Raw genomic sequence first — 14,728 nt, 5'->3', positions numbered from 1 at the left:
AAAATCAAAGAGATGGATTGATGAGTCAATCATAAATCCAATTTGGTCATATGGGATTGCACTAAAATATCAAACCAACTAGTGTCCAACGCTCCCAAAACAAAGTTTTACGATTAATTACCAATGTTTATGTAGCGATGTAACCAACGAAGAGTTGCACGATAACCGCGGAATTTAATAGATACACGAAGTAATCCAAGATTTCGCCTTAAAACATGAAATAAGGTTGCTAAATCACAGCAATGTGGAAGCAATACAGCTACTGGACAATATGCAGAAAGTCAAAAGATTGAAGCGAACCAAAGTACATGAATTTGTATAGTGTATGTGTATTCTTTACTTTAGCTTAAGTAGATTAGTTTTTTAGAAATACATACTGGTATATTAATCCCGTATTCGCATTGCTTGTGTATTAGTGCAAGTACAACAGAACAGTAGTAATACATTTAATTGTAAAGTAAGATTATACTAAGCATGTAAGATGTAACTAATAAAAAGATAAGTACTATGTACATGTAAAAAACCTTACATGTACACTGATTTTAAAAATAATTAAAAATTAGTAACCATGATTCCCGACCAAAGGTTTGCAAAGAACAAATCTTCGAAACCCATTAAGCGTTCGCGCTTAATCGTTACGCGTTGTTGTTCGATCCAATATTATTCATAGCGTCCGGTATGCGCCTAAAAAAACCTTTCTCTCCGACATCCGCTCCAAGACCGATCAGCAAGAACGCGAACCAGATCATATTTCCTTTCGAATCCTTCGCCGACCACCGAACGAGGGCAGCCACCCCTCTAAAAACCGAAACCTACAAGGCTCGTCCACATGGAACCGCCGATCCAGTTCCGATCACACATCCATCGATGAAAGAACCAAAAAATTTCCCTCATACCGGTACGACGCCCCAGTGAATGAACGAAAGTAAAAGTGAACCCGTCCAAAGAATATCAAGCAGCAAGTTCATACGTTACAGCAGGACGTACGGAACGCACACACGTTCAAGTTATCGCAGAAAGAACAAACGCGCGGAACCTCGCCGGGTATTGTATTCGGTTCGTCCATCTGAAACATGAGCTAAAAGCTCTGCCAGAGTATCCCGTATTATCGTTTATTGTCTTCAGGTATAGCGAATGACAAAAATGAACAATATCTTGTTTTCTGTTTTGTTGGGCGTCGCTTTGATTGCGGCGTCGTCGGCCAAAAGCGACTGTCCCACGGGTAAGAGGTCCAGCTCAAAACTGGTCTGTTATTACGGCGACTTAGGGCTCAATAATGCTTGTTATTGTACGCATATTGTTTTACCGGCGAGCTTTGACGTTAAAAGTATCGAAAAAGCGCGGTCCAGCATCAAAGGGGCGAAAATATACATCAGCGTTAATGAGTTTAATCAAGTAAGTATACAAATCTATAGTTAAATCACTTTTCAATGGTTAAAATATTCTATTCCGCATTGAAAATTTATAAACAAATGAAAAATGTAATTAATTAAGCCAAAATATCTATATCTTGTAAGCCAAAATTTTAAATATGAACGTTTTAACGAAATAATTGAATTAGTTTGTAAAGTTCAAATATATTCCTTAGTATATAGCAGTTATAAACACTAATACTTTCTGTGTCCTCCATGATTTTAATAGACTCATTTGTTTAGTTAAATAGAAAATAATTATTTTATTTTAAAGATTCCATTTTAAACGTTTGGTATTTTTGGATTAGAAATTTAAAAAAGTGGTAGTATAATAAATAAAAAAAAGGTAAAAATAGATTCCGAAAATATAATAGACAAGGAACATTTTCCAATATTCAACAAATTATCTGTGACAACTTGAGTTCAACAACTAAATTCATGAATGAGTTACTAAAAGTCATAACTCTGCAGGGCAAATCTTGTAGAACGTATCAAAATCTTAAGGCCTACATAATTTTTTAAGAAATTACTCAACATATATATTTTTAAATGCTATTTACTGAAATTCTACATTTAAAGTAATTTGGGGTTTTAAATCATATAAAATAAATGAATATTTATGGAAGACGAAGAAATAAGAAATGTCACATTACTTAAGTAAGACGTAATTTACTAATATTTAAAATTCAAATTCTTATCGGATATTTTTGTTAAAAGCTAAAAAATATGTTGAAAAAATATATCTTAGTAAAGTTATTATATTAATATATTAATATATTTAGGATCATAAATATAAAGATTTCTCTTTAATTCATCTCAGTAATATTCCATTATTTGAACAATTATATTACTAGGATAAATTGGTGATATTATAGCAAATTCCTAATTTTTCAACAAATTATTTTTGACAATTTAATTCCAGCTATCAAATGCATTAAGTGCTTAGAAATATTCCAGAATGTACACAAATATGTTATTAGGATAATCGATATTTTAATTACTATGTAACTTATTTTGAAATTATATTAAAAATTTAATTATATTAATAATCAATAACTTTCGTATTGAATTTTAATTTTAATATAATTATTGGTTTACATATTTATTTTATTTGAATATTAAAAAGAAATAATCTCAGATATGTATCTAAAATGGTGTAATTATATCTGAGAAGATTTATTTTGAGTTTCAAACCAATAAAGTGATACTACCTCTGATAATTTGAATTTAAGTTTAAATCAATTTATTTATTTCAAAATATTATATAGTATTTTTAAATAAAATTTAACGAGTCAAAAAAATTTTAGAGTACACTGAAAATACTCTGTTTATATTTATATAGAATATATAAAATAATTTAAATATTAATAATAGTTATATCATTAAATAAGTATAATCAATTTATTTTAATAATAATAAATAATACATTATACAATAAATAGGATATTATGGTAATATATTAATATTTTTATATAAAATATTTTTCGACAAATATCAATGTACGTTAATATCAAAATATTTAGCATGATTTCATTTAAAATTTCTGTACAGATTTTTCGTTATAATTATTTTAATATTTACGTGTTGTTTTGTTATAAAAAATAATTTAAAAAATCATAAATATATTACTTGCAATAAAACTGTAATTATATTTTGGTTGGGTTTTATTGTATCTGTCTATATAATGCATTACAAACATTTTTACAATTTCTGCATTCTTTTCTGTATGCAGTTAAAATATATGATCAGAATATTAATCAAATAACGTCTGGGAGTCCCTTTTTTATTTATCTTCTTTGTGGCCTTTTATGTAAAGTTTTATACATTATTTCATATATAATTTTGTTCTCACCATGACACATTTTTTAAAGGCGAACCAAATAAGCGCCTAAACAGATCACACTTTTATATAGAGATGAGAGATACCTTATTTAAGGCTAGTTTCTACCAGTACATATCATAGTTTATCACATTATTTATAGATAGTTGTGTAACATGATTTACATACAGAGCTCTCGTTGTAATTGAAATTGCTTTACTAAACATAGTCAAATAGTTTTTATTAATAATATTTAATTAATAAGGACTGGAATATAAATAATATTATAATTATATACAATATGAGGACTAACTATCAAGCTTGTACAGGGTGCAGAACCAAAACTCTAATAGAATTTCACTTTCATCTATTTTACAAACAGTTTATTTTATCTATCATCATTCAAATCAAGTAAACATTTCTTTCTTTTATATTTACATCATTTATATACTAAGTAAAGTTAAGAATATAAAAATTATTAAAAGATTATTTAAAATACACAGACATAAATATAATAAATATGGAGAAGTAAAAAGATGTATAAAGAATAAACAAGAAAAAAGAAACAAGACAGAAAGTAATAATGACCATACGAAATTGTTTATAAATCGTCGTTATAAATTCATTGAAGTTGAACTGAATAAAGTACGTTGATAGGATGTGATATGGAGTTACGAAGAAGAGATGAAAAATTATATTGAAAAATTCTTGGAAAACGTTTGCTATTGATGCAATGAGTCAGACAGAAGAAATGAAAGATAATATTTCTGAAAGAATAAAAAAATTAAACAAATTTGATGATACTGAATTATGATTTAATTAATATATTTGAGAATCTAGGGCTAGAAATGGATAAAGGTAGCGGAATGATAGAACAAAATAGCAAATCTAAAATTATACGGTGCAATTAATAAATTATTTAGAAAAAATTTCCTCAGAACTAAGGATAACAATTTCGTTTCTGCCGAAATGCCCAAAAAATATAATAATGAGGTAAGAAAGAAGGAAAAAAATTGCAGAATTAAGAAACCTCTATACTGAGATTCATAGAAAAAAACATTTCTGAAGATAACTATTGAGTTGAACAAACTAGACCGGTATGGGAAGTTATGATGAATGAAGAGAGGATGGTTCAGTGTTTGAAAAATATATCAAATAAAATCAAATAAACTAAAAACAACGGAATTATTTACCATTTATTTATAAATCTTAGTCACAAGAACTATTGTTTGACTAATTAATATGTATGTCGTTTCCAACATACCTAACATTGTTTAATTTAATTTTAATGTATTTAATTATCATTTTTGTTATTCAAATGATCCGAACCAGCGTTTCAAGTTTCTGATTGCCGAAAGAACCTGTTCTTTAGTAGCTGATCTCGATAATCAACATAATTGCGAAATACTTCACCAGGAAATACTTAGTACGCGATCTGTATCAGAACAGAGAAACGTATTTCATTTCTTTGACATAATTGGGTTTTATTTGGATGGTATAACGCAGCTGCGTGTTTTCGATTGAACGCTGAGATATGTTCAGTGGCTGAAAATGAGAATGAAACATTAGCATCATGTATATGTAATAATATATGTAATAGCTCTGAGCCTTATATCTGAATAAAACATTTTAGAATACAATTTAGACGATAACCAATACTGTTATCGATTGAGATTTCTTATTGTACATTGTGTAGTTGGTTGATGGCTGATTGAAAGTAGTTTTCCCTTCTATGTGAAGACTATCCTTTCATTTCGACTTTCTAAAGAGACTCTTGTAACTTCTGAATATTTATGATCTCAAATAAACGCTCCTTTAAATCTTTTAATATTACTCTCAGTATATTGTTTAATTATGTTATGGAAAATATGTTTAATTATAATATTGGGTGCTTGCATGTATTCTGATCATCTTTAGGAAAGCATCTATTAAGATATATTAAGATATATTGGTGCAATATATATTATTTAAAACATTTTTCATAAATTGCTGGGCCTTTCTCCTATTTTCCTGGTCCATTTTCTGGGTATAGAAAGAACGATTTTGGTTTATCAGCAATTCATGCCCTAATCCATTTGCGCACCTCTTTAGCACTTCTAAACTGTGTGCCAGTCAGACCATGCCGTATTGATCTAAACAGGAGGTACTATGTCTGACGAGTATACTAGGTGGAACGAAATTTCGAGCCCCATTCGAGCTGTAACAGTGTATTATTCATAAATTTTGCAACGATTCACCGAGCGTTATCATGCAAGATGCTTGCGTTTGTTATGTGCATTGCTGTTATTCTCCAATGAGCAACATAAAGCTCTTCTATTTTGATCTATTATGCAATGAAACCGTGATGGATTCGAAATGGTATATTATCTTTCAATTCATGAGGTAGCCATTTTTATTTTTGGATCTTCAAATTGCATGTAATCATCTAGAAACTGTTAGTAAGCTGTACCAAATAATAAATATTGCAATGGATTTTTATCGAACTTGACGTTATTTTTATATAAAATCTCCACCTCTATCGTTGAAACTAAAAACTATAATTGGAATTGAAGACGCAGCACCACCATAACTATCTAAGAATGTTTTATGAGTTTGGGCAGCAGATTTATTCAAATTAAATTTCAAAAACATCAATCAATATCGATCATACAATTTTGAATAACTTGAATAACTCAATACTAAATTTAAAACTGTTATTTTATGTAGATAAATGTCAAAGTCATTGAATTTAACAGTTAGACTAGGTTGTTTAACAGTTGTTTTCTTTGAAACCTCAAATTTTCACCAGTGTATATCACTTAAAATAACGCAAGCACCTAACACCAGAATATTTACTGAATCAGTCCTATAATAATTATATACACTCTAGTCTTTAATTGTTTACGCTCTTATCAGTCTTCAACATCATGAAGGTTTCATTCAGTTACTGTCACTTTCACTATCAGAATCAATGTTCAAGTCAATTACTAAATTGTTAATTTCTACTCTATCGAGTTGTTAATGATAACACAAAAATGTTTACTGAAAAAGTTAACTTTATTAAAAAATCTCTCTGAAAATATGTTTTCTTTAATTCATTTATTTCTTCGCCAATACTTCGATAGTAGTACGTTAATACCAAGGCCCTTCTAGCACTTTCGATACTTATTTTGCAATAATAGTGATCATTTTTACATTTTACCTAAATTTCATTTTTTGAGATTTACCATTATTAAAATAAAGCTACTTATTACACATTATTTCACTCATTGTGAAGCAAGACTTTAATTATTTAAACGCTCATGTATAAGTCTATTCCTAGTCAGATTATTTATCCATATCCCTCCCTTTTTAATCTATTATTGTTCTTGAATATTTATTCTACTAGCACTTAATGTCGATGTAAATTCTTTCGTTTAATATTGTGTTATTTTGTTGAAACATAATTTGAAAATAAGCAGAATAGATGAATATATCAAAAATATGTATATTTACAAGGACATGTTCTTGCAAATGTTACCTTAATTTCTTTTTTAATTGTTATTAAAATTGTTCAAGATGAGGAACCAAAATCCGGATAAAATTCAATTTTAAAAAAATAAAAATCCTAAATTAAATCCTAAAACACGGCATAAAACATAGTTACAGTAATATCAGAAATGACAGGTATGATGCTACGTCCTTTGTTATAAATCCCTCAGAATTTATTCACAGGTCATATTAATCTTCAAAAATTAAAGTAATTAAGTATTAAGGTTTTAATAATAATAAAGAGAAAAGAATCTAGTAAATTCTCAAACAATATATAGCTGCTTATTTCATAAGTACATGCTATAACAGTTATTTTAAATCCAGTTTTAGAGCGTTTATTACCATTTTACGACATCGTATGCAGCTATCAACACCAATCAATTATAATAAAAATTGAACCACTTTTTTTACGCAACATTAAATGTTTATAAATCATGGTAATAAACAATTACGATTCTATTAAACCATGAATTATTTCTTAACGATTATCTCGCTAGGTAAATATAATATGATCAGATGTGGATCGATGATAAAAGAATGTAATTGGGTATCAACCAGTGTTTCATAAACTGTTTTAAATTATATACGATGTCATATAGGTCCAGGTTCTATTTAGACATTACCAATTTTATTATATATAACAATCTTGTTCTCCAATATGCGTTTCGTACTATAATTTATAATTGCCACTTGTAAGCATAAGTTAATTTTTTGTTCGTTAGTTAGCTTTCAAAATAGATAATAATACTTTCATTATTTTTTAACACATTTAATGTCTTGTTAATTTGAATGGATTTTTACGAAACGCGCTTGTTTCAATGAATAGTTACTAGGTCAAATACTATCAAAAAACAAGTGTTGATTCTTCTTTAGTGGTGAATATTTTTGCATGGTCATTAACAGTTTTTGATACGGGTGAAATTAACGTGCAAATTGGGGAAAATAGAAAGTGGCCTTGGTACTTTTTCCTTAATTTTATACGTGATTGTTAATGTTTAGTTTTGATGTACATATTTTGGAACTTTCGAAATGTTTCGGTATAACAGATGACACATGTTTAGGGTACGAAATATATACTATAAGATATATATATATATATATATATATATATATATATATATATATATATATATATATATATATATATATATATATATATATATATATATAAAGTATATGGTACACATATTAGTACTAGTTATTCAGTATTTAGTATTCCTTAATAATATAGCTCTTAAAGTACAGATCTAAGATTGCAAACTCATATTACATTGACCTGTGATGAATGTGCTCATCATACAATTATACCACCTCAAAGGGTTTCAGTCGCGTTAAACTCTGGGTGGGTGACTGTTGTCGTACTTCGAGGTTTTTATGTTTACGCACTCTTATTTGGTGTTTTTTCCCAAACCTTTTCATATCATCGCTGATCGTTGATACTTTGTTGATGCTCTAATAAGCTTGAACCATATTCATATTGGATTAATTTATATTTATCAACAGCCAGTTACACGGTCCGTAGTGGCTTCAAAAGTTCTTTAGATAATTGCAATTTACTGTGTAGTGTTAATTCTGATTGCATCTTAAGCCATGACCACGTCTTTTTGTAACTCATAAAAGTTCTTCCTCTAAGCACTGTGTTGTACGCCTTCCAAACTGCCTGTTATTATTTTTTTATGACAGTGTCAATATGTTGGCTCAGCTACCATCCCTCTACATAAATATGGCGTTGAGGTAGAGGATGTCGCATTGTTATTGATCCATGTGTAGTTGTAGTGATGTTATTGATAGCTGTTTGTAATATATTTACAGCTTTCTCAATATTGTCGATTCTAGAAAGTAAGGCAATATCATTCATTTATAATAATATAAAAGCTAAAATTATAGTAATAAATAGATATTGATCATATAGACTATGATATAAACAAGGGCAGAGTGTAGTCAGATATTTGGAATACAGCAAAGTTAGTTTACTTAGACCATAGTCCATCTAAAATAACAGTGAACTTATGTCATTAAAGTTTATGACATCACAATGTCTCAATATGTCGCACCAACTTTGACTTTTACTTTATTTTGACTTTAAAATATGACAAAATTCTAATGTAATGTAATTAAAACAATAAGACAAAAAGAGTTATCGAATATAATTTATTTGACATTATGGTACATCCACAGTTAATTATACAGCCACAATAATTTGTAGTAAAGGGTTGTTTACACCACCTATGAGCTAAAGTTTTACAGTATTAGTATTCAAGAAAAACAGTGATATATTTTGGAAAATAAAATGAGAAATATCAAATTTTATTTTATTTTATAAAAATGTTAATCCATTTATTTCGTTACTCTGTATTATTAATTAGTTAGTAGCAACATTATCAGTATTCTTTAAAAATACATGGATAGAATGTTTTTACCATTTCCGTTGTGGAAATGGAACTTTATATCAACTAATTTTCGTTTTTTTTTTCTAGGGATTAATTAATCTGCTCAAAGACGCGAAAGTCGATGGTCTGGAGATCAATCTTAAGAAACTCGACTCCAAAAACGATATCACCGATTTCATCTCGACGGTGAAAACGAAAATCGGTTCGGATTTGGGCATCGTACTGGCGGTACCGGCCAAAGGCGACCTGGTAGCGAAATATTTCGATTTTAAGGCGTTGAGCAAATATGCCGAACTCTTCGTGCTTCAAACGAACTTTTTGGGAGCTTCCACCAACGTTACCTTCCATCCTAGTCGTCTGTCTGGTATGTGGGATATGCAGAATACGGTAAGTTATATTTTTATGAATTGTAATTAATTGCATAAATATTTAATAATTTATGATATCTTAGACGAAAATTATAATTTCACGCGTATATACAAAAATTTCTTCAGGTTTTATATTTCTTTATTTTTTCAAACTTAATCAAACAATGAAAACATTCGAAATACCATTACTAACATGTATTACCATATTTATTTTTATAAAAAATTAATTCGACTTCTGATATTACAAAATACTTGCTAAATAATGTTAATATTTTTTATTGAAATGAATGTAATTGATAAATGATTTATATATAAATCTCTATTATTCATATTTAAAAATGCTGACTAACGGGTATAAGCAGAAAACAACATTTTCGATAAAAATTCTTTAGATAGACACAATGAGTAAATTTTCTTTATTAGTTGAGTGATGATATATAATTAATTAGATTTTTTCTAATAAATGAATCAGTCTTAAAATTATAAAATCCTGAGAAATGTTTTGATAAATCCAATATTTATTTATTAGAACTCAATCAGTGATTTTTGCAAGTTTAGTAAATAGTTTAATGGGTAATTATTGACGAATGTACTAAAATATCTAGTTTAGCTATTCTCTTCTCTAGTTCGCAATCTTTTGGATATTTTCTATAGGAGATTCCTTATTAGAAAATCTCTGTGTAATAACAGCAGAAATATTATTGTTCTTATCCATTAATCTATTATACCATTATGAACCTATCATATACCTATTATGAATTTTTATGAAAATTTATGTGATGTTGATATTTCCTTATAATTATTTTCTGTAGCAGACTGAAGACTCGTGTAAGATTACAGGCACTAGAGGAATTATTTTACTTGTCCTATTATAGCAGTTCCTTATAATTTCAACATCATTCTTCTGTCAGAATCATTTATCGTAGCATATCTTCAGTGCGACTTTCGTTCTATAAAGTAACAATAGTATCAAGAGCTATATCATTTAGATGTTTAATTATAAACGTACACTATAGAAACCATATATTAGTAATAATTTACAATATTATTTCAAATCACTAACATTTTATTGTCCCTTCAGAGTAACAACTCTAGCTATCAATAATTTTCTCTGAATATCGATACATTTAAGCAATCCGATATATTTGATCATTCCTTCTCAAGACATTTTTTAGTCTTTAAAAGAGCAAATCTAAAATGTGTCCTTTTTTCAGGAATATAGAAAAATATCAATATCGACATTTTTCAGATGTGCGAATTTCTTTATATTTTAAGTTCTTTTTTGGTCGTTGTAGAACTGAACTCTTTAATAATATTAATATTGATATTTTATATTCATTTTTAAGAGATCAAAAACGACATACTTTCAACGAACTGATATGCTTTATAGACTAATGACTTTTTATGTCCGCAGAGTAATAAATCCATGAAATATCGATATTTTTCTCAGATATGATGAAAACTTTATGAAAAACTATATTTTTTCAACAAACTAATATATTTTACAGATCTAACACCTATTTTGTTTTTCAGAGAAATATATCTATATTTTTCTGTATATCGATACTGTTCCCGGATATCAATTTCTAACACCCCTTCTGACACTCCTATTAATCTGTATTAGTAATAATGTTTAAATACGATTTAATTTTCTTATAAAATATTCGAATTTAATCAATGCTAAGATGAGCCTACTTACTATGCTAACACAAAATACCATAGTTTTATTAATATTAGATCAACTTTTTCTGCCAACCGATTAATATGTTCCATTATAATTATTAATTTAGCATAATAATAATAATATTTGGAGGTTATTATGGTATTATGGTAATAAATAATTTCAATAGTTATATGAATATGATCTATGGGTTATTTCTCAACACTTATTCTGCTTGGTAAATATCAAATAATTAGATATGGATCTTTGATAATAGAGAAGTTATAATTGTGTTTCATACATATCAAAGTTTCGTTAAGGTTTTAATTTAATAAAGAGGTTGTTTAACTACTATATTGATAATATCAGTTTTAGACAGATTAATTGCTTGTTCCTGTATTTAGGCATGTACTGCATATTAAGTAGTACTATCGATTTCTAACCTTATAACATTAAATAATCATATAAATTAGCAATAAATAAAATTATTAGCAGTGGTTTATCCAGATTTTTTTTTGCTGTGGAATCTTTTTATCTATATTTTGGATATATAGTTAGAGACCTACTAGTACAACTTAACCAAAGGCATAGTTGGGATTGTTGCTCATTATTATTAATTAGTTAACATTGAACTATAGTGAATATCTAATAAAGAAAAGTGTATCAATTAGATCTGTAGATTTTCCACTTTTGTTTCAAGATAATATCTATGAATACGGGATATATTTTCTCTTTATCTCTATATCTTTCTGTTATCGTTATTATCATTCTTAACTATCGTTGCTGATTGAATGTGTGAACAGTTGTGACGCCTCAAAACTTATTAATATTTATTACTTTTATTCGAAATTTTTTTGGAATTGATTATTTTGACTTTGTTTTCTACGTGTATATTTCTAAAATGACCTCGAAGAGAAACACGCAGGATTTGTCTCAAGCATGGTTTATGGAATTCTATAAGCATGTTGATGCCATATATTCTATTACTATCAGAATTAATCGATTATATTGTGGCTTAATAGTATATCTGATATAGTAAGGCGTTGGTGGATATACTTTCAATTTCTCATATTAGTTAACAACAAGGGCATTGTTGGTTTAATCTGATTACTAATTTTGAACAGTGAACCATTTATTATTGAGCAAATGATAAATCTAACATTATATTTTATATATGTCTGCTATTGTGGGTTGCTTTTCGTTAAGTTTATTGGGTCAAGGAATATATATCAACATTTTCATTACTAAACGGTAGTTATTCATTTAATTTGAATCAAATACATCAGAGGATTTCATTAGTTTAACGTAATCTACGTTGTACCATTTACCCACGTTGTACCTACGTTACCCATTGTACATTTTGTAGTGATTTTCGCAGCTTCAGAATATTGACATATCTAATTAAATTTAAAAGGATTATGACCAAATATAGTTTCATAGAATGTAAAGTAATTGTGGTCAATTAAATAAAATTATTTATTAACAAAATATTTTAATTGTAAACAATAAATATTTTTTACAAATCTAAAATCTCCACATGTATTCAAATAACGAAAAAGGAGATATCGTCTCTCCTAACTCTATTGCAATCAAATGTATTGCAATAACGAGATAAATGTCATAAAAGATTCTAGATACGTGAGTTGTTAAGTAAATTCGAAAATGATCTTCATAGTTTGGGATATTGTTTCTTTTCATTAGGTGTTTTCATTCAAATTTTTTTTTCCATTTTTCATGGCAACATGGCGATACCGTATCGAGAAAACGACGTTGATTTCGCAATCTATTCATAGATATGCGACTGGATGTGCCACCCAAACTAATGCTATATCAATCTGAACAAGCAGTAACTAGAAGGCGCTATGTCTAGTGAGAACGTTGGGTACAGCAGAACTTTCCAGTGGAACTGTATGTTTCACGTCCATTAAGCCTGTCTTTCTTGCAACAAATGGCATCGATTAATATATATATATATATATATATATATATATATATATATATATAACAGTTTCAGTAATATAGTAACAGTTTCATTTGGTTTTAGGAGCTCGTATTATAGTACATATGAATATTCAGCTTTGCTGTCAATGCGAATGGCTGTTCTGGATTAACTCATGACCATTTAGACCACTATACACTATAGTAAACTCTTCTTTTATAGCCTAGGAAATACTGAAACAGCGATGTCGGTTAGCAAATGGACACGCTGGAAATGTCATTTTCAGTAAATTCGTGTGGTAGCAATTTTCATCAATCAAAATATAGCCTATTAAAGTAAATATCTTTAGAATCATTAATATTATATGACTTCGGTTTTCATACATAACCTTTATCATAAATTGAACTGTTTTGGCTACAAGGACGATATAAATATACCTAATAAATAATCACGAATTATTACAAATCGACCGTCAACACAATATATTATACATTTTTACGCGATATTATTAATTATTACGCCGCAATAATAAATAGACATTCTAAGAGCGTACGTATAACTAACAAATTGTGGGTGGATCTACTTTCATTTTCATACGTATTGACCAGTTTTAAGCGCTTGATAATAGCGTAAACCTTGGTTTTTATAAATTTAATGCCTCAAGCGCCTACGAACAGGATTCATGATCCATCCCACAGATGCAATCATATTTACCATATCTAATCTGTTTAATAATTTATTAATAATTCGTCATTTGTTCTTTTATACGATTCGTACGAAAAAAATAAATATTCATTTAGCTGGATATGTTTAGGTATGCTGACAAGCCGGTATATATTTAGCAGCAAGGATCTTGATGTAATAGAGACGAAATATTACGGTAATTTTCATATATTTGTCGTTATTGAATATAATCGGGATATAAATGTTAAAATTTCGATTTTTTCATAAAATTGAGATAGATTGACTTGAGTGGAGAATATGATTTTGATTGACCTTTGGGTTTTTTGCAATTCATTTATTGATATTTTTATTTTTTCACTTCAAAATGCATTTAAAAATTGATAAAATACATATTACCTAAAATATTTTCTCTAATTTTCTATAAATATTTTCCATCAATCCGGTAATATCGTAATACCATGTCAAAATAATGATGTTGGTTTGGCTACAACCCAATCATCGATTAATATTTACATTTCTTCGGCATTTCTAACCACTCTACCAGCCAAGCGTCGATCTAATCAACTGAGTATTCTTGGTATGGCAGAACTAACAGGTCAATTGAAAAGTACCCTGACACATACATGGCGCTACTAGAATTAAATCCATATTTTTTAGTTAGCAAGTTTTTTAATTTTTTAGTTAGCCGTAACACTCAAAAGATGTCTGTATAAATTTGACAGCGGTCGGATCATTAGTATGTGAATTATAGCATTTTGAGTGAATCAACTTTTGTTATTGTGAAAAAATGGATAAAAAGGAAGGGAAAAAATACAGTTGAAGCAAAAACTTGGCTTGATGCCGAAATGATTTTGAATGACCGTAAATTGAAATTGAATGAAATGAAAACAAACTCTCTAAATATATCAACTGAACGTGTACATCTTATAATTCACGAATATTTGGG

The 14,728-nt window shown here is 28.3% G+C and overlaps 1 protein-coding gene across 1 annotated transcript in view; it reads left to right on the top strand.

Annotated features, from left to right (window-relative positions):
- The first annotated feature begins 989 nt into the window (after window positions 1-989).
- LOC143204717 (uncharacterized) overlaps window positions 990-14,728 on the top strand; it is a 70,583-nt gene continuing 56,844 nt past the window's right edge. Inside the window, exons 1-2 of the mRNA XM_076417459.1 lie at window positions 990-1,395; window positions 9,219-9,518. Coding sequence (XP_076273574.1) covers window positions 1,135-1,395; window positions 9,219-9,518 — 561 coding nt within the window. The 5' untranslated portion in view covers window positions 990-1,134. The remainder of the gene's footprint in view (window positions 1,396-9,218; window positions 9,519-14,728) is intronic.

Source organism: Rhynchophorus ferrugineus, unplaced genomic scaffold, assembly GCF_030347505.1.
Source record: "Rhynchophorus ferrugineus isolate W39M unplaced genomic scaffold, kcgeb_rfMv2 rfM1, whole genome shotgun sequence".
NCBI classification, from domain to species: domain Eukaryota; kingdom Metazoa; phylum Arthropoda; class Insecta; order Coleoptera; family Curculionidae; genus Rhynchophorus; species Rhynchophorus ferrugineus.
This window is presented reverse-complemented; position numbering and strand designations above follow the sequence as displayed.